General features: G+C 56.5%; 1 protein-coding gene across 1 annotated transcript in view; it reads left to right on the top strand.

The window, feature by feature from the left end:
• The first annotated feature begins 2,402 nt into the window (after positions 1–2,402).
• SLC39A11 (solute carrier family 39 member 11) overlaps positions 2,403–27,876 on the top strand; it is a 105,672-nt gene continuing 80,198 nt past the window's right edge. The window contains exons 1-3 of the mRNA XM_075720030.1: positions 2,403–2,510; positions 3,591–3,629; positions 11,849–12,007. Of these exons, the coding sequence (XP_075576145.1) occupies positions 2,403–2,510; positions 3,591–3,629; positions 11,849–12,007 (306 nt within the window). The remainder of the gene's footprint in view (positions 2,511–3,590; positions 3,630–11,848; positions 12,008–27,876) is intronic.

Genomic DNA, 27,876 nt, shown 5'->3' with positions numbered 1-27,876 from the left:
GTCCCTGCCAGCCGCCTCCGGAGCGTGGCAGCGTGCGGTGTCAGCGGTGTCAGCAGTGTCCCCACGGCCTCACCAGCTGTCCCCAGCCCTGCCAGCGCCTCCGTCACGCCTGGCCGGGGAACCCCGGGGTGACGGCGGGGGGGAAGCTCCGTTTGCTCTGTCCCCGCGTCCCTCCCAGCTGGCACCTCACGCTGCATCTGCCTTGTTATCGGAGCTAATGAAGGATGCAGGCAACTATAGGGGGAGATTGATTAAATCTTAAATCGGGGAGGTTTCAAATGGCCTTGACCTTTCCCAGCTGTGGCAGGGGAGGCTGATCAAAGGCTGTTAAATGATAAACACCCTACTAAAGAAGGGTTATGTTGCAGAAAAGCTGGATGTGTCCTTCTGCCGCCCGCTGCACCCTCTGGCACGGCACAAGCAGGAGGCACCCGCAAGCCCTGAGGGCGGCGTGGCTCCCCACAGCCGTCGGCATAAGCCCTTCTCCCTCCTGCCGACGCCGCTGAGCTGCCGGGGAGGAATCGCTGCCGGGGCTGCCGCTGCCCCCAGCCCACCCGGGGCTGCAGGCTGGGCCACCATGCGCCCCGTGATGGTGCTTCGAGGGGACGTCAATGGGCGGGAGAGGACGCGGCGGTGCCCGATGCACCCTCCAAAGGCCGTGCCGGGGGCGGATGGCAGCGGTGATGGGTTGGGGGGCTGTTTCCAGCAGGCTGCCACGTGCTGATCATAGAATCATGGAATCGTTTAGGTTGGAAAAGCCCTTTAAGATCATCCAGTCCAACCATTAACCTACACTACCAAGTCCACACTAAGCCAATCAAGGGCAGACCAGACTGAACCATGTCCCGAAGTGCCACATCTGCCAGTTTTTTGGACACTTGAGGTGTTCATTAAGGTGCAGGCTGTAGTTGTTAATTAGCCCGGCTGATTGCGCTGCACGGGTGCAATGCCGGGGCCACGCTCCCGAGCTGCTGGCTGGCAGGAAGGGACGCTCTCAGGACACCCCAAGCCAAAACCCAGGAGCAGCCTGCATGCAGCCCAGCGGGAAGCCCTGCCCGGGGTGCACCTCGCAGCGGCGGGGGGGGGCTGCGCCGTGCCCGGGGGTGGCGGTGGCAGCGCCAGCTTACCGCGCCCTCCCGCACCGCCCGCCCGCACCGCTTCTCCCTCCGCCTCTCCCGCCCGAAACGCAGAGCCGCGGGCGGCCCGCCCCCGCCGCGCTCCCATTGGCGGCGGCCGCGGCGGTGGGCGGGGCGACGGCGGCGACACGTGTGCCGGTACCAGGAAGTGGCGGCGGGGCCGGGAGCGGCGGGCGGTGAGCGGGGCCGGGCCGGGGGGCTGCGGGGGGCGCAGGGGTCCTGCGCCCGCTTTGGCGGCTGTAGGGTCTGGGGGTGCGGGGCACCGGGGCCGGGGGGCCCGCGGGAGGGTTTGGGGGGTCTCCCCCTTGGGGACCGGGGGGCCGCCGGGGTGCTCTGCCCGTCCCCGGGGCCGGGGGGGGTCAGGGCCCGGCAGCCGGGGGGGTTTGGCAGCGGGCCTGGGGCAAGGCCGGGGGCCTGGGGGGGATCTGAGGGGGCAGAAGGCAGTAGGGTGCGCGTTTCTTGTGTATTTATATATAAATGTACGGATACAGGTCTAGTTTGATGTATAAACACGTGCAAATCCAGGTCTATTTTGGTATGTTTACATATAAATGGACAAATATAGGTCTATTTTGATATATTTATACGCCTATATTTATGCACATGTGTGGATTTTCTTCGCAGTGCCGTTCCCCGCCACGCTCAGATAACCCCCCGGTCCTCGGGCACAGCCCTGAGCCGTATTTCGGTGCCCTGAGCCATGTTTTGGTTCCCCATCCCAGGACTCGTTCCCCTTTTCGCTTGGTCCCGGGGCTCCTCGAGCCAGCTGCCACGAGGGCCTTTGCCTTCCGTGCGAGTCAAATTGGGTTTTTTGGCACAAATAAGCGCCGCCGAGAAGTGGGTCGCGATGCACATGCCTGGGAGCCGCCCGGGGCCGTGGGACGAAGCGTCCCCTCGCTCGGCGAGCTTTCAGCGCCGTTCCTTTGCGTTTCTCCGGAGCTGCTCTGCCCTGGTGCCGGCTCGGGGAGGGGGCTGAGCCCCAAATCGGCGTGGGGTTGTGCGCTGGACGGGTTGTGCTGCATCCCATCCCTCCTCGGTCCCTCCTGCTCCTCTGAGCTCGGATTAAATTGCAAAGCCTTGCTTAAGGGGAAGAGAGAAGCTTGGAGAGGCGGTGCAGGGGGGATGGTTAAGCTCGCTCTGTCCCCTTTGGTGAGGAAGGGTTTGGGGCACGCTCCCCCCATTAACCAGGGAGGAATTTGGGGGGTTGTTCTCTGTCTTTCAACACCAGGTGCTTCTCCTGACGCTCCTCATCTCTCCTAGGTCAGCATGATCCCGGGGCAGGGGCCGGTGATCCAGTCGGTGCTGGGAACCTTCCTCACCTGGGGGCTGACGGCGGCTGGCTCGGCGCTGGTGTTCGTGTTTTCCAGCGGGCAGGTGGGTGCTGGGGCCGCGTCCTCTGTCCCCGGGAGGCGAGGGGGGCCGGGGTGGGGGGCTGCGCTGTCCTTTCGGATGGGTTTGGCAGCCGGGCCCAAGCGTGAGGGACTTGACGGAGGTCCTGGGGCGGGAGGAGGAGGAAAAAAATCCAGCTCATTTCTCTCCCGTGTGTCAACACAGAAGGGGAGAAGGAAATCAAATTCCTGACCCCAGGCTGTGGTATGTGCCGTAGCGCAGCTCACGGTGTTCGGGAGATGGGGCAGAGCCGCGGGCAGGGCTCTGTGTTTGGAACAGCAGGTTCTCCTCCCGTAACCTGGTTTCTCTGGTGCAGGATTCGGGTCAGCCCGTGCTCAGAACAAGCAAAGGGCTGATCGTTAAGTCATCTTGTATTCCAAAATTAGAGGCTTCCCTTGCTGTTGTGTTCAAAGTTGCCCAGATGAATTTATTATTTATGCCTCTCTCTTGTGATGATTTATTCAGGAGTTTGTTGCAAAGTGAGATTCCCTTTGCAGCAGCACGTTGGTTTTCTTCCTGGGGGAGGGCGATGTGGTAAAGAAGAAAAACGGCGCTGGGAGTTAAGTGGGCAGGATACGTGCTGGCTTACTGGAAGACTGATGGCTTTGTTTATCGCAGCCTGTTATTAGAGGAATCAAAACCTTCAAGGGGGGGGAAACGCAGGGCATCTGCGCGCAGATGGGCGGGAGAGTTTCTGGTTTATCTTTCCGTGCCCTCGGAGCTTTTTGGCGTGGGCACTGGATGGGCCGAGCCCAGTCCCGGCAGTGTCAGTGGGTTGAGGGAGCCAGGATGTGCCGTAGGCCCTTGGTGATGGTGGGTGCCGTGGCCCAGGGTGGGCTCCTCTGCGTGAGGAGCACGGCTCTTGCCCAAAGCACGGAAATCGCTTGGGTCGCGGAGGTGGGGAGAAGAGAGTTACCTCGGTGCAGCAGCAGCGCAGCTGGCTTCCCCCCTTTGCGCAGTTTGTGGTGTGGTTGCGCTCCGCTGCTTCTGCCAGGAGTAAATGGTGTGTTCTGTGTTTTGTTTTTGGTTTGTTTTTTTTTTTTTTTTTTTTTTTTTTTTTTGCAGAGGCGGATCCTAGATGGCAGCTTAGGCTTCGCCGCGGGGGTAAGTACAGCATCTTGCTACTCATCGTCTCTGCTTGCGTTCTCCTGCCGATACCTCTGAAGCCCAGGCGCGCTTCGTTTGGTTGCCCGCTCGTGTTAGTGTTTCTTGGATGATTGCCTGAGGTGCAGGTGGGGCAGGGAAGAGCACGGTGCGGCGCTGGTCATGCCTCGGTGCCTCTTCGGTGAGGGTGGAGGTGGCACGAGGAAGGTCATGAGGACATCGAGCTGCCCATGCTGGATATGGCTCTCTTGAGTTAAATTCTTGTTGTTTTTTTGGGCTTCTGAATCATTCCTCCTGGAATACTGGTGCGATGAGGGTGGGCAGGAGAGCCCTCGTCCTGGAGGCTAACGTGCACAGCTCGCTTTGTGCCGCTTGCTCTCCTGCGGAGTGTGGGTGCTTTAAGCCCTCGGGAGAAGGGAATAAAGACGCTGCAGTTCTACATCAAGGGTGCACGCTACGCGTGGGGCTTATCGCATCCTTCTTGAGGGAAGACTTGAAACCGCGTGGCTTGAAATTGTCTTGGGGCTTGTGAACGTAGACCTTCTCCCGCTGCCCAGCTGCTGGGGTGCTGGGGAGCAGGTGGAGGCTCGTTCAGACTCGTTAAATCACGTTTGTTTTCCTTCAGGTGCTGGAGTGTGCCCGAGAGCCCGGGGGATGTGCTCTGGGTGGAAGGTGCATCCTCCCAGGGCCTGCGGTGGGTGCGCAGGGCTCTGCCAGCTCCCGCTCGCTGTGTCCCAGCTGGCACCTCGCGCGTGGGCGATGCTGCCAGGTTTTTGGGTGAACCACGAGCCTGGCAACGCGGGTGGCCAGTCCTGCAGCGTGCAGTAATGCCGCTCACGCTCAGGCTGTGCGTGGAGTGGGGCTCCTTCCCCCCTGTGTGCCTCCAGACGCTGCTGAGCAAGGTGAAATTTCACTGTTTGCAGCTCTGGAGATCACAGGTCTTCTGCTGTTCCCAAAGCCTGAAGCAAACCCAGCTGCCCCGAGCAAAAGCCTGCCGTGGTGGGTGATGCGAAATGCCACAAAGCTCGGTTCGCTGCCTCGCGAGCTTTCCTGGGACGTGCCTGTGACCTGCTAGTGATGTGAATAATGCAACTCATCCGTTGTAGCGGATTCTCGGGTCATCATTTATAAATGAATCACTTGTGTTAGGCATTGCCCGTTCTGGAGCTTTCCTCTGTGGTTTGATTTCTGAGCTGTTTTTCTCTGGGAGACGCACCCTCATCCCTTGGCAAGCCAGGTCGGAGCCGCTTCTGTGGTGTCGGGGAGATGCTGCTGGGGACAGCGTGGGCTGGGCTGTCCCCTCGCTGTGGCATCGCTGTCTCCCGAAGCAGCTGGTGCAATCGTCCCGCGGCTGGGGAGGCACCGGGGCACGGCGGTGTGTTTGCCCCGGCCGAGGGCTGGCTCGGGTGCTGCACTGGCACGGCACGATGCCGTCCTTGCCGTGGTCACCGCGTTGTCCTGCCAGGACACTGAGTCAGCCCTGCGCAGCAGAGGTGTGGCTCGGCTGGTGAAGCAGAAGTCCTTCAAACATTTGCTTTTCCCTTGCCTTCTTTCAATCTTTCAATACCGTGCTCGGAGCAGGAAAAGGGAATTTTTTTCTGGGGTTGCTGCAGTGTCTGGAGGCGAGGAAGCCTGCGGTGGCAGGTCCCGCTGGCAGAACGTGCTGCCGCATAAACCACCCACGACCTGCAATTTGTGAAGGTTTCTAGGTCGTGTTTACGGGCCGGAGCTGCCAAAGTGGGTGCTGGTTGGGGTGAGCTGTCTGTGTCACCCAGGGTCGCTGCAGCCCTGCCCTGATGCTGCGTGGCCAGGACCAGCTCTGCCAGGGGAAGATGCCTGAGACCCACAGGTGACGGTGCCACTGTTGCATCTAGGGCCACTGGGCTCGCTGGGAGCAGGTCCTTGCTCGGTGGCCAAGTCATAGAATAGAATCATTGAATCGTTGAGGTTGAAAAAGCCCTTTCAGATCATCCAGTCCAACCATTAACCTCACACTACCAAGCCCACCACCAAACCAGTTAAGGGGAGAGTAGCAATTTCATGTGTCCTGGCTTGGTGGCTGGATTATTTTTTAATGAAAGTAAAAACCAGGAATCACTGAGGTTGGAAAGGAGCTCTAAGATCATCAGTCCAACCATCAACCCAACACCCCCATGGCCACTAAACCATGTCCCCAAGTGCCACCTCTGCCCGTTTTTTGAACCCCTCCAGGGATGGGGACTCCCCCACCTCTCTGGGCAGCCTGTCCCAATGCTTGACTACCCTTTCTGTGAAGGAATTTTTCCTAATTTCCAACCTAAACCTCCCCTGACGCAACTTGAGTCTTTGGGTAGCAGTGATGTAAAAGCACCAGAGGTTGGAACTTTTATCTTTTTTGCTCAGTTTGCTCCGGATGTGCCCGTAGCTCTCTGCCTTGTGTCCGACGAGGGGCTGGCGTATCCCCCTGCGAGGGCTGCGCTCGACCCCGTGCCTCCGCGCTTCCCCTGTGCAGCTTCCCAGGGCTGAGGAGGGGTTTGCTGGATGTTACCCCCAGGCAACAGGTTCCCCCTGAGTTTTTAGCAGAGTTTTTTTTTTTCTTTTCCCCGCTGGGCAGCGTTGTAATTGCTTGACCGGCAGCGTGACTGGCTGTGTCTCGCTCTCATCCGTATCCGAAAGGGTTTAATAATGTGAGAAGCGTTTTCCTCCTTCTGCAGACAAGGAAAGTGCTAGTGATGTGTGTGCTTGGTGGCTCTGCAAAGAGTCCACAGAGAAGCTGGAGGAGAAACCACCTCCTGACCCAGCCTTTCAGGACGGCCCTTCGGCAGGAGGGACCGTGGCCGAGTCGCATGGCTGGGAGTGGGATGCTGGAGGTGGGATGTGATGCTGGAGCGAAGCAGGCTGCAAGCCTGAGGCTGGCTGGGACGAGGCAGGAGCAATGGAGAGGGAACCCAGATGGGCTGGGAAATCCTCCTGGCTGGCTGGGACGAGGGGCTGTTCCTGCCTCGTGCGGGCTTTGTGCTGCAAAACCGGTGGCGGGGGAACCTCAGGAGCAGCGCGGGCTCTCCGTGTTTTAGCAGGCTGGCTTTGCATAGGGGGAAAAAGCAGGATGTGGAGCAGCTGGTTTTGAAACCTATTTGTACTGTTTTCTCTCTCTTCCTCTCTGTAAGAAGTGTTTCTTCAGACGGCGACGTTGCTCTGGTCACGGACTACTTCCCTTGCTCTGAGGGATTTCTGTTTAAAACACCGTGTCTCTGATGTAGATCTCTTGCAGATACGGACGGGCTGTTTCTCTGAGCATTGGCACAGAGAGAGGCAGAACTTAGCTCCCTCCCTATCTCTGCTCTGAAATCTGGGCTGCTGGGTTTAATTAAACTTCCCTTGTGCTCTGACAGAGCCAGCAAACCTCCTCTTCCTGCGCTGTTGGAGGCAGGTGGTTGCTTCAAATCTTGCTGTTTTGGTGCTTAGCTCAGGATCACCGATAGTCGTCTGGGTTCCAGGTGCTCTCCGAGACCAGGATCGCTGGTAAAACGGGTTATAATGGATGGTTCCCTCTCCTGTCGGTAATGCTTTGCCTGCTTGTCTTCTGGGAGCTTGTAAAGCAAAATACATCCAGAATTAACTAAAAACTTCTCTACCACTGCTGAACCAGGAGGAGGACGTGGGACAGGGATGTTCAGGTGACCTTGAGGAGGACGGTCCGGGATGCATAGCGTTGGTTTGGGATCCAGAAAGCCGCGGCTCGGCGCTGCCACCTGATCTGGGGGAGCCGGTGTAAGCTCGGGCACGTGGTCAGATTGCTGCACGCTGGGAGAGCCGCCTGCTTGCTCCGGGAGCATCCCGACTGTGAAGCAGAATCCACTTTTGGCATGGCTCAAGCTGAGCAGGTCTGATGGCACCAGCGTCACCTCAGCAAAGGGGACCCGCGCGGCTGGCTGCTGCGGTGCCGAGGAGCTCGGCTTCTTCCAGCCCGGTACCTCCACTCGGGTGTCTGAGCGTTTAGCTCCTCTCTGCCTCAGTTCCCTTTCTGGAAATCATGGATAATAGAGGGGCTTTGTATGCAAAAACCTCCGTGTTTCCATGGAGACAAGGCTTCGCTTGCTTGGGCATCTGATGTGGAATTCTGGCTTTTCTCTTAAATCTTGATGTTCTTAAATAAGACCTTTTTTTAGATGTTATCTTGCAGGTGCTGTGCTCTCAGTCATCATAAACACTACATAAACACTGGCAGTCCTCCTTCCATGCAGCCGTGCATGGCTATTCCTCTTACTGGGTTGCAATTTTAATCTCTTCTTCTGTCCCAGGAGAAGCAGAAAATCGTAAAGACACGCTCTTTAAAGTGCACCAGGCACGGCTGGTATTGAATATTCCCTTTCAGCGCTGCTTAAAACGGCATCAGTAATTTACACGGGTCTACTGAGGCTGGTTCTCGGTGTTGGAGCTTTAATGAAGTCAAGCTAAAAAGTTTGTCAGGGAGAGTGTCCTGCCAGTTCTCTCACCTTCCACTTTTCTTCCCCGTCCTGCCAAGGGGATCTCCTTCGCTCGTAAGCGGCTCGGGTTTTCTGATGCGCACGCCGTTAATGTGGCTGTTTCCCTTGAAGCTGCCGTTCTCATCCCCATGATCCCGCAGGAGTGCGACGAGACGCTGCCGCTTGCAGCGGATGAGGCGAGAGGGCTTTGATTTTTAACACAGCGGTGTGATACCAGACTCGGATGTGCAGGGACTCTGCTCCTCACCCTGGGGTCCAGCAGGGCCAGCTGTGGTTGGGGATGAAGATCATTGTCCTGTTTATTCTGTTTTTGCAGAAAAAAAGCTCCCGGGTGGCTCCGGAGCCGAGCTGGGGCGGTGCCGGCTCTGCAGTCCGGGTGGGGAGGGGTGCTGGCACCGCAGCGTTTGGGATCGGGCACCCATGTCGAGTCCCTGCCTGGAAGGAGATGCCGGTGCCCAGGGGCCAGCGATGGAGACCCGTCAAGCCCTGGGAGCGGTGGTGGGGCACGGTGTGGTTGTAAATCCTGCTGCCTGGCACGTTTTGAGGGTTTCCCATCAGCGTGAGGACACAGACCTGGGTTCAGTCATTTCCCGTGGTGCGAGGCAGTCGGGTTTTGAGCCTGGGTTTTGTCTCCAGTTACGCTGATGTATCCCAGGGAAGGGTTTGTGCTCCCCGCACATCCCCCGGGGATGCTTTAGGTACGCAGCTGCCTTCTGCGTGCTTTCTCTTCCCCCGTCGACCGCAGCTTGTTTTCCCAAGAGCTGGTGGATTTATGGTGGTGTTGCCTCTTGGCTCTGGATCACGAAGTCTCTTTGCAAAAATGTCCAAATCCAGTTTGGCAGGAGGTGCGTGTCCCGGTGCCGGCGAGCCGGCACGCTGTGTGTCCCTGCTCCACATCTTGGCTGGGCTGAGCGGGGCTAGTGCGAGGGGAAGGCTTTGTGCAGAAAATTGTATCCTCTGAAGTGGCTTCGTGTTTTATTGATCTGAGGAGAGCCAGGTTTTTAATCTTTTATTCCTGCCTTTGACGCCAGCCTGCCTGGTGACATTGGTGGGGTTTGGGTTCTTGTCCCTGGCTGGACAATTACAAAGATTGGAAATAGAGTGTGATTTTTGTTACTTAAATCAGGTCGCTGGCAGAAATCCTCACCCTCTTGTTAGTTCGTGAGCATCACCTGATAAGGGGTGCTGCTGAACCAGAGGGGTAGGTGCCAGCTCTGATGCTGAACAGGGTGGGCAGGAGCCAGCACCCTTGGGCAGGACATGAAATTATGACTCTCCCCTTAATTGGTGTAGTGGTGGACTTGGTAGTGTGAGGTTAATGGTTGGACTGGATGATCTGAAAGGGCTTTTCCAACCTAAACGATTCCATGATTCTGTGACCTTGGCTGCTCCCTCATGTCCCTAAACCCCCAGCTGAGCTCAGAGATGGGCTGAGGGGAGGCACGGGGACATTGTCACTTCTGCTGCCAGGCAATGGCTTCCAGCTCCCCCACCAAGTAGGGTCAAGGGGTTTCTCCACATAAAAGAGCGCAGGAATAAATCGCTTTTCCTTCCCGAGCAAGTGAAGGTGGTTGGTGCAGCCCAGCAGTTTGCTCCTTCAGCTGGTGAGGCTGGGGTGGATTAAAGCTCTGTCACCATCTTCCCCCGGAGCCCATGTGCAGCGAAGCCGGTGGGAGCTCCATTGCTGACTTTGGTGATGGGATCTGGAGGCTGAGCAGTGTCAGGCCTCTGTTTTCCGTGGGGAAATGATATCTTAACGTAAGATGACAATATAATTCTGCAAAGCCTTTCCCTGTTGCTTGTGTTTCCGTGTTGGGGTGTGTGGTTGTTTTTTAAAGGAGGTGGCATTTGAAATATGAAGTTTGACAGCCGTGGTTAAGCCTGACATGACAGCCTGCCTTTTTCTTACTCATAGCGAGCTGAGATTTACACAATCCCGCAGGGACTTGAGTCTACACCAATAGGCATCTCGTTCCTTCGTTAAAGGTGATTTAAAATGTAATTGCTCGTTACGCACTTCTCTTCCGCGGGTGCATACTCGTGCCGTGAGATCAAGCTGAGCAGCATCTCTTTGCATCTCGCAAACGGGACCTCGGGGGGTGCTCGGGGGGTTGCTGGACAGAGAGGTGGGGTCACCTTTCCTCACAGCATCCCTCCCGCTGCTGTCTCCGGGCTCGCTTTGCTTGTTCCCGCCGGATCCTGATCCCGCACCCCTTTCTCTGTTGATAGCTCCCCTTTGACGCGCTTCCCTGCTCGCAGGCAGGGCTGGGAGAGAGCTCGGAGCATCGCCTTGTCCACCCCGCGGCAGCGCGGCCCCCATCCGCCCACGGCGGCTGCCGCCGCTTCTCTGCCCTCGCTGGTGCGGAGCAGTTCCCAAAGCCTAACGCAGACCTCGGTGTGATTTTTAAGCCCTTCTGCGCTTGCCTCGCTGACTTGCTTGCTCCCGGTGTGTGATGGGACCGGTCCCCGGCGCTGGTCGCAGCCGAGCTCCCGTGGAGCTGAACGGCTGCAGGGAGAGAAACCGGGGCCAAGCTGCTGCTGAGGGCATTGCGCTGGGCTGATGACTTTTTGATTAACCCAGCCCGGTATGTCGGGCAGCAGAGGAGAGGAGGAGATAAGGTGACAAAATGCATGTTAATATTGTGTTCTTTGGTATAAGCCTGTGAAACTGGTGCCTTGCTGGGCTTCCTGTTCTCTACACTGGGTAACACCCTGAGCAACCGGCTCCGAGCAGGGCTGGATTGGAGATCCCCACAAGTCCCAAATTCTGGGTTTTTTTTGGGTAGCTGTTCCTTTTCCCTCCCCGCTAAGCAGCAAGCAAGGAGAAAAAGCACTCTGTACTGGAAGGGTTTATTTTCCTGGTGCAAACTGCGTTGGTGAAACACCCTGGTAGGACTTTGGCAGCTCTGTGCCGGGAGCTGGCACGTTGCTGCTTGGGATGGGAACGTGTTCTCCTCCCAGCCCGGGTGCTCTGGCTCGGATGCTGGGACAGGAGCAGCCCAAGCGCTGGTCCGGGCAGAAGCAGAGGAGTTGCAAAGCCCTCGTGCTGCGGTTGCCTTGGTCTGGGGTAGCGAGGCGGGGACCTTGGCAGCTAAACCGCAGCGGGCTGAAATCTGCGTAGCGAAGCCTTGCTGTGCCCTCAGCTAGCTTGGAGATGGCTCTTTGGCTCCAGGCGTTATCCAATATTTATTCTCTTCCTGCATGAGACCAAGGCTGTGTTTCCTTTCTCCCCTGCCTGCTCTGCGGAGAAGCCCGGAGCTGGGTGCAGGATGGATGGGGTTCACCCTGGCTTTGGCAGGAGTGCGGTGGCCGGTGGGCTCATGGACCCTCTCCTGTTGCTGCGAAACACTGGAGGGGAGGGTGGCTTTCCTGCTCCCGTGCTGCTGGCATTCCCGTTGGAAGGACTGTCGTGGCTACGCTGATCCCACAGAAAATCAGCCTAAGGAGCTCGTGTCGTTCGTTTGCTGCCTTGGACTTTTGAGCCAAGAAAAACACCCTTGGTGAAAATATGGGGGGGGGGAGAAACCCCTCGCTTCTCCATCCTTCAGTGATTTGTCCTGTCGGGAAGTGGGTTTTGGTGGCTCTGCTGGGTTTTGATGGCCACGCCGCTCGTGGGGCCGGGTGTAGGGATCTCCTCGGCCGGAGCGTGGGCCGCTGGCAGAGGTGCCAGCGGTGCTGCCGTGCGGCGGTCGGCGCCAGATCCCCGCCGGTCGGTGCCTACGTGGTTCTCACTGCTCCCCTTCTGTCTCCCAGGTCATGCTGGCCGCTTCCTACTGGTCCCTCCTGGCCCCGGCTATCGACATGGCCGAGGAGTCCGGCAGCTTCGGAGCCTTCGCTTTCTTCCCGGTGGCCGTGGGCTTTGCCCTGGGAGCAGCTTTCGTGTACTTCGCTGACCTGCTCATGCCGGCGCTGGTGAGTAGGCGTTCGTAGGCTGGGGGGGCTTCTGCTCTTCCCTCGGCTCTGCCGTGACAGAAGCCGGATACAGATTGGGTTCTGTCACACACTTAATGAAACCATGTTTTCCTTGAGACCCCGGGTGGCTCTGCCAGTGCTGAATGCAGCTTTAGGCTGTCTACGCTCTTTTTTTCTTCCCCCCCACCCCCTCCCCGTTTTTTCCTTTTTTCCTCCCCCCCCCATGCTTCTGCTTTTGTTCTTTTCACTGGCAACACTTTGCAAACAGTTCAGGTGTGACCTTCTGTTTCAGCCCAGGGGTTTAATTTGCAGAGCTGCTAACCCTCTAAGCGTTTCAAAATTGAATGAACCATCCTACTGTCTAAGAGCGTTATTAAATAAATAAATTGGAAGCTGCTGGATTTTTACAGCTGAAAACACAAGAATGGCTTAGTCGGTGAAGATATTTTCAAAAACTTGCGAAGAGCTTTTTAAAATTTTTATTTATTTTAGTGGAAGTGGGGGGGATTATCTGTGGTTACAAGTGAGGAGTGTGAGGCTTTCCGTCTGGAGCGCGGTACGGCTGGTAACCCCCGTGTCCGGGGCAGCCCGCAGCACCAGCCTTCCCCGCTCCTTTGCTTTTTGAGCCTCTCGTAACAGCTACGGTCAAACGCATCCTCAGCTATGAGGAAAATTGCTTGATATTACGGTGTGTCGCTTCCAGTGCAAATGGATGCATTAGAGTAAAGAACAAATAAATGAAACGACAGCGGTGTCGGAGGGCTGAAAGCCTGGCCCCCCTCCGCGCTCTCTGCCTGCCCGTGTCCTGGCTCTTCTCGGGGCTCCCGAACCCTTTGCGGGATGCGGCGGGGGGCCGGGGGCTGCCGGCGGGCAGCCGGAGCCCTTGGAAGCCATTTGCCATCAAACCCTGCTTTTATTTCTCCTGCTCTCAGCAAGCCGAGGTCTCTTGCCTGCGTTGGCCGTGGCAGCGATCGCCCTTGTTACAGGGGGCTGGCTGGGGCCCGGGGTGTATTTGATCAGCTGCCCGAAGCTGGTGTTTCCCGACAGGGGAGGTAAACACTTGCACCACAAAACCCGCTGCTTCCTGGCGGCTGGCGCTTGGCTCCGCTGCGTTTTGAAATGGGAGCGTGTGGAGGGGGAAGAGCGTCGGGGGAGTGAAATTCTTGCGTTGCAGAGAGCAGGATGGAGTGGGGACAAGAGCGGCCAGTGCGCACGGTGGCGAGGGCGACGACCTTGTAGGGAGCAGCGCAATATATATAAAAAATATACAGTTATCTTGCTTTAAATCCAGTCCAAACACCAGCGGGAGAGGAGCCGTTGCCTCCTCGGGCTCGACGCGGCTGTCCGCACCGTGCGGGAGAGCGTGTGCCACCACACGCTTGTTCCACGGGACTTCTGCTCGCTGGTGCGTGCGCTGACGCTGAGCTCGGGGAGGGTTTACACCCCGTGGCTAATGCTGCTGCCTGTGTCTTTTGCTTCCCGCAAAAGCGGGTGTCCCTGCGCTGGGGTGTCTCCTCCAGCCGGATAGCGGGCAGGATCCATCTTGTTAGAGTTTGTGCAAATGCAAAATGCCGCTCGTCCTTCCCCCGGGTGACTCGGGCAGGGTCAGGAGAGCTGGCGGTGGGCGCGGGGCTCCTGCGCTCCCTGCCCGGAGGCAGCAGCGACGGCTCCTGGGGTGGTCAGAGACCCTGCAATGGGCAGGGGATGGAGCTTTTGGGATGCTTTGGGCAGAGGACGGGGTACCCAGAGACTTGGCGAAGTTACGAGGGATGCTGTGGAAGCAGCACGGGTAGAGGTTAAAGCTGAACGTGTTGAAATGAAAATCAGCAAGTGCTTGGTTGGTCCTGAGCCGTGCTTGGTCGGTCCTGAGCCGTCCTCAGGGCTGTGCTGGCAGGGGAATTTGGCTCGGGATGCATCTTCCTTCACTTGGATCCCAGACTTCTCAGGAGCCAGTGCTGCTCAGACAAGGGTTAAGCCATTGCCCTTTACTTCCAACAACTCTTGCTTCTTTCTAAGTCTGTTAAAATCTCAGGGTTGGTTTTTTTTTTTCCCCCCCACTTAAAGCCAGGCAAGGAAGGGATGCTGGTGAGACCGTGGGGCATGCTGTCCCTGGGAGGGCAGGACGAGGGATCCGTTTTTAGCAGGCTGCTCTTTGCACAGAGAGCTCTCTGTCTGCCTGGCACTCCTCCGTAATTGGTTTGCTGGATAGCAACAGGTAGTAAAAGCTTTTAATGACTCCTTATCACCCCAGCCCTGCTCCCCGGGGAGGGAGCAAGGCTTTGCTCCTGCTGCAGCCTCACCAGGAGCTGGGCGGCTCCGGTGGTACCCGAGTGTTTGAGCTGGGGCCGGCGGGAGGGTTAAACCCCCGAGACAAACTGGTTAATGATGCTGAACAGCCGTAGTCATTAAATTCCTTACAAAAGACAGAGCTAATCTATTACATCTTTATCTTTCACCGTTTCCCCATGTGAAGCCTTTAACGTGTTTGTTCATCCTTTAGCCGAGTTTATGGAGGAGGAGACGCTTGCCTGGGAGCGCTCGGCTCGGCAAATGGTGGAGGATGGCAAATGGTGGAGGACAGCAAGCCCCAACGGGGCGTTCGGGCGCGCTTGGAGAGCGAGACCGTCGCAGAAGCGGACCTCGGGAGTTTTAAGAAAGGGCCTCTCCTTTATTTTGGCAACCACCTGCTTGCATGTCGTGCTCAGCCAAAGTGCGTCTTTATCAGCTGCGCTGGGCTCGGCGGCTGGGGAGGCGGTGGCAGAGCTGGTTCTGCAGCGGGACGTTGCTATAGTTTCTGGAATATCTTAAACCACTAACGAACGGCCCGTCTGTCTCTTCCCTCCCGGCCTCGGTGATGCTGCAATAGGTTTCTCTCCTTCCTTCCCTCTTGTTGAACCTTAGGACGATTTATTTAAATAAGAACTTGGCTTTCAGCTGATATTTGAGGAGGCTTCTGGATGGAGAGGGGCAGGTGACGGGGCGTGTATGAGACGCTGTCGCCTTTACTGAAAAGGGTTGGGGCTGAGGGTCTTCGATGCCAAGACCCGAAGCCTTTGAGGGAGAGTTTACTTAAAAACACCGCTCAGTGCAGTAGGTCCCTGATCGCTGAGCCGCTATTTTGGGTCTCCTGTAATGCTTCGGAATGCTGGAATTAAGGATTATTATTCGTATCCTTCAAATCTGTCGTGCAGCTCTGCTGACTTGGCTGGGTTTTGTTCGGTGCATGATGTTTTATCGGGTTTCTTGCTCCAGCCTCTCTCTTCCCAGAGGAATCTCACAAGAGTCCAGAGGACGCATCCAGCCCTGACTCTGGTTTTCAGACAGTCCCTGGCTGCTTTTGCTCCTGAATTTTTGCATGCACGTGTGTTGGCTTTGCCTTCGAGCTGCCGGATCCCCAAGACCTCTCCTGACGGTGCTGCAGGCTGTTGGAGCTCCCACGAGTGTTCCCGTGCCCACGCGGGTGGGCTTTGGGTGGGATGCTGGGTCCGGGTGCAGCGGAGCATCCGTCTTGAAGCTGTGGCTTCCAGGAGCTCCCTCGCTCCTGCCCTTTCCGGATCACTGCCCTTTTAAATGCTCCTCCGAGCAAGGGGGAATTCACAAACGTGACGCTGGTGGGATCGGGAAGGTGGCGTGGGCAGGGAAGAGGAGAAAGCAAGCTGGCCACAGCGGGAGATGAAAACCCCTCGCTGGCTGCACGTCGGCTCCGCCGTACCTGCCTCCCGCGTGCGTGCGCGTTTCCTATTAACCGCTTCATTCTTTCCGCTCACCGGCTCCGCGATGCCCTCTCGGCTCCACGATCATTATGCTAAATAGGATAATGAGGCTCAATCGGCTTCAGCTCCTCTACCTCGAGGCTTCGTTTTGCTCGGAAGCATCTGCCCGCGCGCAGAAAGCAGCTCTATCGCTGCCATCGTGGTTGGGTGCAGGTCTGCAGCCGGAGCCGAGCTCGGCCCAGGACAGGGGGCTGGGGCACCCTCGGGGTCTCCCCGGGAGAGCTGATGAGCGTTGAAGGTGGCTCTGGGGGAGGGAGAGGAGGGCAGATGTTGCAGGAGGACCAGGAGTTAATGTATAAGCCAGGGAGAGAGCTGACGGGCCATTACTCAGTTCTAACTAGGAGCCTGCCAATACTTCTCATGTAAAAGATGATCGGGGCGGGAGGATGGGGAGCCAGGGCTGTAATTCTGTCCTGCAAATACCATCTCAATTGGACTTTTTCTTTTTTTTCTTGTCAGCTAGATACAGGGTTTGTTGTGTGGGGTATTTTTTTCTTTTTTTTTTTTTTTTCCCCTACCCGAGTACAAAGTAAATCAATAAAGCCGCATGTGATGGGTGGACCATTCGTTAGATTTAAAACAAATAGTAACTAAAGTGCCTTTTAAAAGCCTTTCGCCTGGGTTGGTGTGCGCTCCGCGGGTGCCAGCGCTGGCCCCTCGTGCTGCAGGAAGAACCAGCGCGGCCGAAACCCCTTCCCGGGGGTCCGGGGCTTGTGTTTCATACCAGTTTTGAAATATTTGGGGCTGTGGCTTGCAGCCGCACTCTGGTTTTCGTGAGCAGGCTGAGGATCTTCACGTGGGATGGATGAGAGCGGAGTGGGTGCGTGCGTGTGTACGTTCGTAGTAGGAGGCTGGATCGCGTTAACCCTCTCAAAACGTAATCGCGTTGTGCTCCTGCTCTCTTCTATTTTTGCAAATCGAGACTTGCAAGCTTTTTTGAAATACAGTCTGGGCTTGGGCATTTTGCACAGCGAATTTTAGGCTATTTTTGGTGAGCACCCTTGGGAAGGATTTGAGAACTTGATAAACAGATATCCGAGATATCTGAGATATCCGAGATAAACAGATATTAAACTCTTCCGTTTAATAACGATGGTGTCTGTTGTTTGGCTCCGAATGTGCCTCGAGGATGCACGTTTTGCTTTCTAAATCTGTGCAAGTCGCCCATGGGGGGGAGAGCCGAGAGCAGTGCACGGCTGGTGAAGCTGCAGGAGGGGGAGGAGAGACCATCACGCCCGCTCCAGGCGTAGTTGCATGTTATTTAAAGCTGCAATTTCTTTCTCGGGGCTGAGCCCGCAGCTGGATTAGACCATGGGAAGCATCTTTTTTGGGGGGGGCACTAGGTAGTGATTCCTAGGGCTAACGAGGCGGGGCAATCGTTAGTGCCGTGGGTGCAGTTCGAGGATGGCTGGTGATCTTCCCCGCTCAGCGCCGGCAGCGTCCGTGCTTCCACCCGGCGAAGATGGAAAGCTTTTAATACTGCTCTCCCTTCTGATTTGCATGGAGCTGGATTTGATGGGTTTATTATTTCATGAGGCAGTAAAAATGTGCTGGGTTTTGTCGCTGGTGTTAATTTATAATCGGAATAAAGGTTCCTCTTATGCAATTTGCTAATTCCTCCGAGACGTGCCCATCACAAGTTCTCATTCTTAATGTGCTTTTTCCTGTTAATCTGTGACTCCTAGAAAGTTAATTAGCTGCACATCCTCATTGCCATAGCAGGGAGAGGCTTTTTTGATTTGAGCATTAACCAAGGGACATGCCTGCGTGTGGGGCACGTATATTTTTCTGGCTTATTGAATTTTTGCGCGTGGGACTGAAACGCTGGCCAGAGCAGCCCGGGGACCCAGGTGCGGTGGCGTGGGTGGCACCTCGCCGAGCTCAGCCTGGCAGCTGCGTGTCTTGGGGAAAATGAGCAAATAGAGAGGTTGCGGCGAGGTGGTTTTGGTGGTCTGGGGCATGCAAAGCGGCTCTACCCTTTTTGACATGCAGACCGTGTTCGGTCTCTCCCGCTCCGTGCTCCCGGCAGCCCTGCCTGCCGGCTCCCGCTGCCTGCCGTGCCTTCCCGCCTCTCGGCATCGCCGTCCCGGCGAGAGCTGAGCTGGCGTGGGGATGCCTGGGCGCGGAAAGCGGGAACGGGCAGCCGCGCGAATGCGGGATCGCAGAGCCGTGTCTGCGCCGCGCTCGTGCTGCCCTGAGCTAGGGGCTTAGCCCCCCGTCAGAGCGGGGGTGACGCAGCCCCGCTGCCGTCGCTGCGCCGCCGCAGCCCTCGGCCAGATCGCCGCTGCGCCGGGTCCGGCCTGAGTCGGGGTTTTGCTCGTGCAGGGGCTGCAGGAGACGGGCCTTTGCCTCGCAGGTGGGTGAGGAGGGACCAGAGGGACTCGGCTGACGCGGGCTTGCGTGAGCCGCGGCTTGACTCGCGCGTTCCTGGTTTGCTCCGATTTCCTTTGCTTAGGGGCAAATAAATAGCAGCCCTTCTGTTTGCTTGGTTTTGTGGTATTCTGGCCCTTTTCCACTGGCTCTGGAAGGGAGGAAGGATCCAGATCCGATGGCTGAGGAAGGGGAAACCTTTTTTGGGAGCCTCATCAGGGAACGTAGCAAAGCCTTCTATTGGGAAAGGTCCTTCCCCTTCTAGCTCGAAATAAATAGGAGCATGAGTTTTGTTAACTTATCAAATCCAACCCAACTCTTCCCCGAGGCCAGCTGCGGAAGGTTATGGATCCGTGTGGGACTGTTGCCTGGGACCGGCTCCCCCGTGTCCTGTCCTGGGCAAGGGCAGGATTTCGCACGTGATCGTGGTGCTGACCACAAAGCCCACCCATGGGATCCTCTGAAAGTCCCTTTTCGAGTCCCACTTCTCAAGGCCGGCACCCCGAAACCCCTAAAGGTTTCTTTAAAATCTGTTTGCCCATGTAATCTGTGAAAGCCTGCCTGCCTCCCACCCCTTCCCTGCCCATGTGCAGTGGTTTTAGCGATTGAAATCCAGTTGTTGCTAGATAGGGTGAAATTATTTGCAAAAAAACCCTGTAAAGTTTTAATTATACTAATGTTTAGAAAAGCGTTTTGTTTTATTAATGGAGGTAAAAGGTTATTTACTTCCAGAGTGCAATTTGTCGGCTGCTCTTAATTATAATTCTCTCTCTCATGATGCATTAAGCATTTCAAAAAAACATTACGCTTGAAGCCCCAAAGCTAGAGCTGCAGAGCAGAGGTGCTTTCAATCCAAGCCAGGGTTAAATTCCCCTCCCACCCTCATTAGGTTTATGGGGACAGTCGCTGACAGCAGCTGAAATCCGGAGCAGTTTGACGGCGCTCGCAGCAGCGTGGCTCCGCGGGCTGACAGCAGGGTTGCACGGGGAGCGAGGAGCTGGAAAAAAAAAAAAAAAAAAAAAAAATCCTGCTGTAAAAAAAGCAGGGACTGAGAAAACCTGGCTTAATTCTTCATTCGACAAGCCCCTGCGCTGGATACGCGTTTCTCCACCGTTCCCTTCCCCGCTACGTACCTGTGCCCGTGCTAAAGCACCTCTTTCCCCGCTGCTTACCTCGAGCGGGTATTACCGACTGATAGGGCTGGTAATGCAACACGGGGCTCTTCTCTCCTCCGTGGCTCAGCCTTGGCTGATTGAATTTCAATTACTGTTTGGGGCCTGGCTCAGAATTGTGAAAGAGGATGGATTTTCCAAAAGGAAGAGCACGCTGGAATACCAGATCTCCTCGCTACCTGCCCGAAGAGTCTGGCTGGCGCTGCGGGGAGGGATGCGTCGCTGCCGGGGGGGTTCTGCTGGATCCTGGGCAGCGTCTGACCTTTCTGCTGCTTGAATTTCAGCACCCTTCGCTACGTTAAGTTTTAGACCTGGAATAAGCAGAAAGCGGGCAGCGAGCTCCCGGGGGAGGGCAGGGTGTGGGTGCTGACCCACCACTCGCGGCTGAGTGTGGACCGGAGGGGCTGTGGGTGCTCGGAGCGCCCGGGGATCCGCCTGTGCTTCAGGCTGGATGGGCCCCGTTGGTGGGAGCCTCCTGGGCTCTAAAAGCTGGTGGCGATGCTCGAGAAACTTCAAGCTCCCTTCCTTGCTGCGGTGATGCTCTCTGCACCCTGCCCGGAGCCAGGTGGGCTCGCCGAAGGAGTCGGGAGTCCCCTGCCTCCCTTTCCTGCCACCGCGGTGCCGGTTCGCGGCGAGGAGCCCGCTGCCCGGAGACGGCATCGCCTGTGAGACTCGCTGCCGTGGCATCAGTGCTCTTCTTCTGAACACCTGCGCGAGGCTCCTCTCATCCGCGGGCACGCCGAGCGCTACGGACGGTTCCTCGGCTGTTCTTTGATCTTAAAAATCTGCCTTTGAATTGGCTGGTGGCATAACCCCAAATTAGCGCCTCCGCTGTGAAAAGTAAACCTGCCATTAGGATGACAGAGAAGCAGCGAGTGAGGTTGCAATGGGTTGGGTGGTGAATGTCAGGGAGAGGAAGGCTGCTTTCCTGGAGAGCACGGAAAATGCATCCGCAGGGATCTATAACTGCGGCACGGTGCCGGCTCGCTCTCGGGGTAAACTCTGACTCGGGCAGACTTGATGCGCTGTCTGCTTTGAAGGCGAGCTGTAAAGAGCTCGGTTGTGTGCCTCTCGCGTGCGCGTGTCCCCGGGGGGGACGGCTCTCTCCGTGCGGCGGGGCAAGCCGCTGCCTCGCCGCGCTCGATGACCGCCCTGCAAACGGCTCCTCCCGCCTTGCAGGTGCCGTGGGTGGCTGCTGGCGAGTGATGCAAACCAGACCTTTACCCTTAATCCAATGGAATATTGTATTATATATCATCTGTGTTTCATTAAGAGGCTGGTGACCGCGCCAGAGAGGGGCACGCCGCTGGGGAATTGGGGGGAAAAACCAGCTTGTTTGTTCCTTTCTGCTCAGCCTGGCTCCTCTGCCGGTGTTGGGACCCTGTGGCTCTCTGCTTTTGCACCCACTCGATGCCCGGGGGTGTGCGTTTGGGGGGTGCTACGCTCAGGGCGTGAAAAATCCTCGCGGCGCGTTTTCCCGTCTCCCCTCATCGTGCTCTAATTGTCAGCGAGGTGGTGAAAGGGTTGTGACTTTAATCTCTTGTCCGCAGGCTTCGGAGCTAATGCAAACTGAAAAATTGCCCGGATGAGTCCCGTCTTCGAGTTTCAGGCTGTCTGCGGGCTCGGGAAGGCGTCTTGCTGTTGGTTTGCATTTTGTACGTGGGTTTTTTTGTTTTTTTTTTTTTTTTTTTTTTTTTTTAAGGCCTGTCAAGACTTTATAGGTGAGGTACATACTACGCATATAAATAAACGCTTTGAGGGCTGATTTCGGAGCTCCATTTCGGGGCTTTAGGTTGTCTTGGTTGGAGTCCAGCGCCTGAACGAGGTGGTCGTGAAAGCTTAGGAGGAGCCCTGGCCGTGGGGCTGGTTGGAGGGGACCCAGCCCATTCCCCAGCTCAAAATTCAGCCGTGCCCTGTGGGACAGTCCCAGATTTACTGTCCTGAGCTTCCAAAGGAAAGGAAATTGGTTAGCTTGGTTGGTGGTAATCAGGAAGCGCCTTGTGCCTTATTACGGCTCTGTTCTGTAATGAATTAGCAAATTAATTGCGCTAGCTGAAGAGAGCGAAGGGCATCTCCCGCGGGTTCATCGCGCAGGAAGGTGTTTCGGGCTCCCCTGGCTTTGCCACGGCTCCTGCAGACGAGCAGAGGAGTTGGCATCTCCGGGGCTTTGGTGCTATTTTGGTAATTACGGGATGCACGAGAAGCGGGGAGGAGAAAAAGAGCAGCAGCCCTGGGCGAGCTGGCTGCGGGCTGGCTCCCCGGAGGCTGCTGCCGCTCCATCCGCCCGCCGGGGCTGGTGCATGTCCCCGTCGCTAATTGCGGGCCTGAAGGATGTTGTGTGTTAACGCGATGGCATTAGGCAGCGCTGGCGTGGCGTGGCTCCTGGTTTGGGGGGGATGGATGGCTAGCTGAGCCCTGCTGCAGCTCGCCAGCCCTCCCGGCAGCCCTCGCCGTCCCTTGCCAGGGCTCCCGACTTCCCACCCCGCAGCAGCGGCCGCCCGCTTTGTTCGCCCTTCTCCCCTTAATTCAATCTGCGCTGATAGCAAATCATTACCGAGGAGTATATTGTGTAAAAACGAGCTGTTAATTGAAGTTTTGTTTGCTTTTTCTCTTACCCTTGCAAAAAGCCTTGCATAATAAAGGACTGTAAAAAAACCCATGTTGCCACGCTACAAATATACAAGGTGGGAAGGGGGCAGGGAGAGAGAAAAGAGGCGAAGCTGGTCTCCATTAGATTTTAATAAGCGTGTGGAGAAAAAGCTCTTGTTAATCCCATCTGAGGCTTGAAGGTTTATTGCTAACAATTAAAATCTCATATTGTAGCGCTGACTCGATGCCACAAACCTCTCTGCCGTGGCCTGCTGAGCAAGCCGCAGGCGGCGGGGTGGTGGTGATGTGTGGGGCAGTCCTTAGGAAAATATCCCTTAGGAAAATAATATCCTGTAGGATCTGGCTGTGAGCTTGGCTGTAACAGGCACGTTTCCTCCCAGCAAACAGCTGGAAGCGTATGTGCGTCCTAGCTGGTTTTGGTGGGCAGCACTTGCGTGCTCAAAAACTCTGCCCGGAACAAGCGGTCCTTTGAAAAATAAATTTACTGGTTGTGTTTCGAGGTTTCTCCAGGCTTCCTGGTGGACAGGAGGTTGGTGACACGAAACCTGTCTCCTGCTGTTGCAGAGGTGGGTTTTGTTTGTTTAACAAGTTGCTTGGTTTTTTTTTTTTTTTTTTTGCCAGGTTGCATGGCAAAAGCGGCGAAAATCCTCCTGTGCTTTTGATTTTTGGAATGGCAAAGGTTAGAAAAACGACCTCCTTTCTGCCGTGTAAAAACATCGCTGTTGCAAAACATCACGTTTTGTAACAAACCTCCTGGGTTTCCCGAGGAGCCTGGGAATTGCGCGCGCGTTCCCTCCTCCTGGGCAGCGCTCCCCCCGACCCCGCGCCACAGGGGCCACCGCCTTCCCAGACCCCGTGCCAGCAACATTCCTGCTGTGTTTTCCCTCCCTCCTGGAAAGCCCAAAGCCCCAGCCGTGCCAACGAGGAAAAATCCGTACGTTTGTTTTTCATAGGAAGGTTGCTTTGGCCAGCAAGATGGATTTGCCTGTGCCTGGCTCCCCTCGGAGCCCCTCGCGCGGCTCTTGGCGGGGCTGGTGCCGGCGGCGCGTGCCCGCTCCCCGGCACCGATGCTCTCGGGGGTCCAGCGTGCCGGGCCGGCTGGGAGCGGGTCCCCAGCACCCTCCGCTCCGAAGGGCCGCGTTTGCCCGGCGTGGGCTGCGGGATGCATTCCCCTCGTTCCTGTTGGAGGGCGGATTTTGGTTTATTTGAGGGTCTCGGGTGCTTTTTGATAAATCTGCCTTCCTCCCTCCCTGGGGTTGCCAGGCTTAGTGTTTCTGGGCTGTCAGCTCGTGAGAGCGCTGCGGGTTTTGGCACTGCCCAGGGTCTCCCGTCGGCTGCTGTCGGATGAGGGCGGCTCCCAGGGGAGCCCCCGCAGCCGGGGCTGCTCCGGGGTCACCCCGCGGGACACCCCGGCTGTCCCCACGCTCCTGGTGACACAGAAGGGAGGTGATTTATTCCTCCTGCCCCCGCAGCTCGTCAGCAGAGGCCGGTGATTAAAGCTGCTGTTTGCAATTTTCAAGAATTATGAGTTATCAAAGTGGCTGATAATTAGCAGGGAATAAAATGTGCTTGCAATAATATTACATCAGTTACAGATAAACTGATATCAGCCGTCCTTAATATTCACTTAAGCTTCCCTGTCTGCAGTTGTTAGGGGAAGGCTCTGGCGTTGCCTTGCTGCCAGCTGCGCTGTCAGGAGGAGAAAGGCTTCCCCGCCTGATGCGATCTGCTCGCGAGCCACTGCCGGAGCAGATCTGCCGTGAAAACGCTGAAATTTGTTGTCTATGGATGAACCTTTCCTTTCCAATTCCCGCGGCAGCGCTGCCATAGCTACCAGTCTCCTGCCTGCCGCAGGCAGGGCTGCGGGCCGGGCCGGAGGAGGATGCGGGGCTGGAGGAACCAGATGGAAGATGCTCGGCGTGGGAAGCGGGGAGCCCCCGGGCCTCCCCCCGTGCCTGCTGCCGGAAAAATGTCGGTGGTCACGGGGCAGCACGAGGGGTGTGCACCGCCGAGCTGCGGGAGGGCTGCGGTGCTGGGCGTGTTGCAGGATCAGGCCCTCAGGGTCTGTTTCTCCTTGGGAAATTGGATTTCAGGAGGATGCGCTGGTGTTAAGCGATTGCCGGGTTGATCGCTTGGCTCCTAGGCCTCTGCTCAGGGTCGCCCTGCTCCCGCCTGGCATGGAGCAAGCCAGTGCCGGTGGGTTTCCGTAGGGGCTCCGGCCATCCTTGAGCAACGATTCCCTTCCAGCCATCCTTGAGCAACGATTCCCTTCCAGCCATCCTTGAGAAACGATTCCCTTCCAGCCATCCTTGAGAAACGATTCCCTTCCAGCCGCCTTGCTGGTTGGGGAAGCGATCCCGACCTGCCGGTGACACAGCTTTTTGCTCCGGAGTTGCTTTTGCCGCTGGCATTGTGGGGGGACAAGGATGTATTTGGGACCGGGCTGTTGGGATGAGGGCTTGGGTTGGATTCGTAGAGCCCCCAGAGCTGCTGATGTCCACCAGCAGCGCGAGCGATGCTTCCCACGGGCTCGCCCTTGCCATTTGCCTTCTCCGGTGCGGTTCGCCTTCTCCTGCTGCTCTCTTTGGAGGACGTTTCTGGTTGCTGTTTGCACATGCTGTGGTTTCGGTTTTATGAAACTTCAGGCAGTTGAACTCTAGAGGGGAAAATGGAAGAAATCCATTTCACAACATGACAGACAGCGCTGACCCCGCTCTCGTTAGCAAGCCCAAAAAGAATTGTCATCGCGGTGCCTTTCTGTCTGCCCTGCCCATTACTGCTGCTCCGTTGTTAGCAATTTCCAAATTAAAATGCAAACCGAGATGTACCTGAAACGCTTGGGGACCCTTAAACTTTCATGTGAAAATAAATTCGGCTTTCCATCTTCATTACGTGGGGTTTTATTGACGTGGGGTTGGGGTTATTTGCTGTTGTTTTGGGGTTATTTGCTGTTCCTCAGAACCCGGAGCGTAGCGGTGAGCCGGGGCATGCTGGGTGTCCCCAGGTTTATTCCCAATTTATGGGGGCACGGTCTGCTACGGGTTTGGGTGCTGCTGGTGGGACCCAGGCGTGACCCCGAGCAGCTGGACCGGGCTGTGCCGGGCCACGGGGCTGCCAGGCACCGTCGGAGTAGAAATAAGGGAGATTTGCTTGTGTCCAGAGCTGCGTATTGGGTGCTATTAATCATAAATATGACTGCACCCACTTGAGTGTTGAGAAGAGCCTGTTTTTATTGCATGGAGTATTTAAGGTTACACTCGAGTTGTTGATTTTAGTATTGCGAGTCAGGGATTGCCAGCGATCCTGGCTTGGAGAGGAGCTGCAATTCAAGTCCTCTCAAATGCGTGCCTGCTAGCCCCTTCCCTGAACCCATCCCCTTGTGCCAGGTCAATATTGACCAAAACCATGTTTTTGGTTTGGTTTTTTTTTTTTTTTCCCCCTCTAGAAGAGCAGGGCACGGATTGTTTTTGGGGATGCTGTGCTGGGGGAACGTGGAGCTGGCTGACCATTTTTTCGGAGGGCTGCCCGGTGGCATCCAGGCTTCTGGCAGCGCAGCTCGCCGCAGCCTTTAAACCCCGTCCCAGGCACATCCTCGCCCGCCCGACTGTTTGCGCCCTTCTGATGAGCGCCGGCTTCTGCTCCCCGCAGAGCAGCACGGAGCCTTTGTGCGGAGCCCCAGCACGGAGCCTTTGTGCGGAGCCCCAGCCCGGCGGTTGCTCCAGCATGGTGCTGGGATGGGAAGCGATGCGGCCAGGTGGTGGTTGGCTTTTTTTTTTTTAATTTATTTTTATTATTATTATTAAAAAAAATGGTAATTTGAAACGAGGAGGGCTTTGGAGAAGTGTGGGCGTGAGCAGGACCACCTCCCTTCTGCACCCTCGGCGGCGGGGCTGGTGCAGGGGGAGCGGGGCTGCACGGGGGCTTGGCACATCCCGTGGGACACCGGCTTCCCCGGGGATAGAACCATCGAATCGTTGAGGTTGGAAAAGCCCTTTAAGATCATCCAGCCCAACCATTAACCCAACACTACCAAGTCCACCGCTAAACCGGTTAAGGGTAGAGCACAATTCCGTGTTTCCTGGGGTTGCCGTGCTGTCCTCCAGCGCTGCGCCGGGGGCTTTGGGAGCAGCGTGACCGGCCGAGCTCTCGAGATGAATCCGAAGGATGCCGAGGGAGGGTGGGGCGGCTCGCCATGGCTCATGCCTTCGTTGGCTCTCGGTGGGTTACAAACGAGCGCTGCTGCCCTGGGGATTCGCAGCCGGCGCTGCGCCGCGCCGGAGGTTCGCTTGGGAGCGTCAAGCCCTTGATGTGTTGTTTCAAATAACAAAATCCCAGCCTGTTGTTTTACATGCAAATGGGTGCTCTCCGATAACTAAGTGCTTTCTAAGGGAGCTCTCTTCCTATCCGATCCTGTTTCATGTTTTTAACATAAATCTGTTCATCCACCTCGGAGAAGCCGGGCGCTCGCCGCTTTGCTGCTGCGCAGCCTTTGTCTCCGTCCCCCGCGGTGCCGGGCTCTGTGCAGACGCAGCGAAGCCGAGCGAGCGGCTGATGCCCGGAGCTCGCCCCGAGCTCGCCGCAGCCGCGGGGCCGCAGAGACGCGCCGTGGCCCTCCCCGCGCGCGGGGCAGCCGCTGACACGGGCTGGGGACGTGCGGCGTCTCCTCTTCCTCTCCTGGCTCCCCACCCCTCTTCTCTTACCGCTTTCGGGTCCCTGATCCGTTATCACTGTCTCTCTTTTAATACGTGTGAAACGGGAGCCTCCGGGCACCATCAAAGCATGGCTTGTTATTGTCTCTTTTGTCTCTGCTGGACAAGTTAGGAACCTTTTTTTTTTTAATAAGGTAGTGTTATTCTATTTCTCTTTCCTCTTGAGGTGCTTTCTGCCGTTAGTTGATGCGTTACGGTCTTTGTCTCCTGTGGCTTTGCTTTGTTCCAGGGCGCTTGCTGGGTTAAAGCCAGTGAGATATTGCGCGGGAAGAGCAGCGTCGCCGACCTTCCCAGACGAGCGATCTACCCAAAGCCAGGCCATCAGCTTTTGTCATCGCTATTTCTTGATTAATTTATTCCCGTTCGTTGGTCAGGTAGAGAAGCGCAGATTATTTCTCAAAGGTGTCACTCTTAATTTCTTTTCAAAATGGGCTTCGGTTCAGTTAGCAACTTGTGCAAGAGGCTGGCTGGGCGGCAGGGCGCAAGCCTGGTTAATTTGGGATTGCTGCAGCTTTTGGGTGGCAAAAGCAGGGTCTGCCCGTCTGGGTGGGTGCTGGGTGGAGTGGGGTGGTTCTCTGCTCTCTGCAAAGACACCTATTTTTTCTCAGCCGCTTTTACACGCGGGGCCAGGACAATCTAATGACCTTTCTGTTGTAGCTCCACGAGCAGAGATGAAGTGCGGTGGGGACTCCCGCGTCCCAGAATAGTTTTCCTCCAAGATCTTCCTGTCCAAGTCTCTCATTGCATCTCGCTTTTTGAAATAATCAGCCCCCGTGGTTATTTCGGTTAACGCTAATTACTGGCGTGAACTAATTAATGTGAGTTGACTTTTCTCTTCTCTTTCTAATGCTTTTTTAACCCACTGACACGTTCCAATTAAGGGACTCATGCAGGGACCGGACTGAAATGACTCAGAGCAATCACAGTTGGAATAAATCGTGTGCTTTACCGAAGGTCACTAATATTTTTTCAAATTGCCGGTGTTGCGTATTTGTGCCTGCCAAGGGAGGCCGGGGGGATGACCTGACCTTACAAATAAGCATCTGAAATATCTTCAAGTTTGCCTCCGTTTCGGTGCGAGCAGATTCGCGGGTACCACATCGATAGCGTTTGATGTGCTGAGAACGGTGGCACAGAAAATACCCGTGGGAGGCTTCGCATCGGGACCGCAGACCTCGAGGCGAGCGGTCTTGACGTCGCAAGGACCTTGCTTCTTCGCATCTGAAGCTGTGCGA

This window comes from Pelecanus crispus, chromosome 12, assembly GCF_030463565.1.
Source record: "Pelecanus crispus isolate bPelCri1 chromosome 12, bPelCri1.pri, whole genome shotgun sequence".
NCBI classification, from domain to species: domain Eukaryota; kingdom Metazoa; phylum Chordata; class Aves; order Pelecaniformes; family Pelecanidae; genus Pelecanus; species Pelecanus crispus.
Note: the sequence above shows the minus strand (reverse complement) of the source record. Positions and strands in the feature narration are given on the sequence as shown.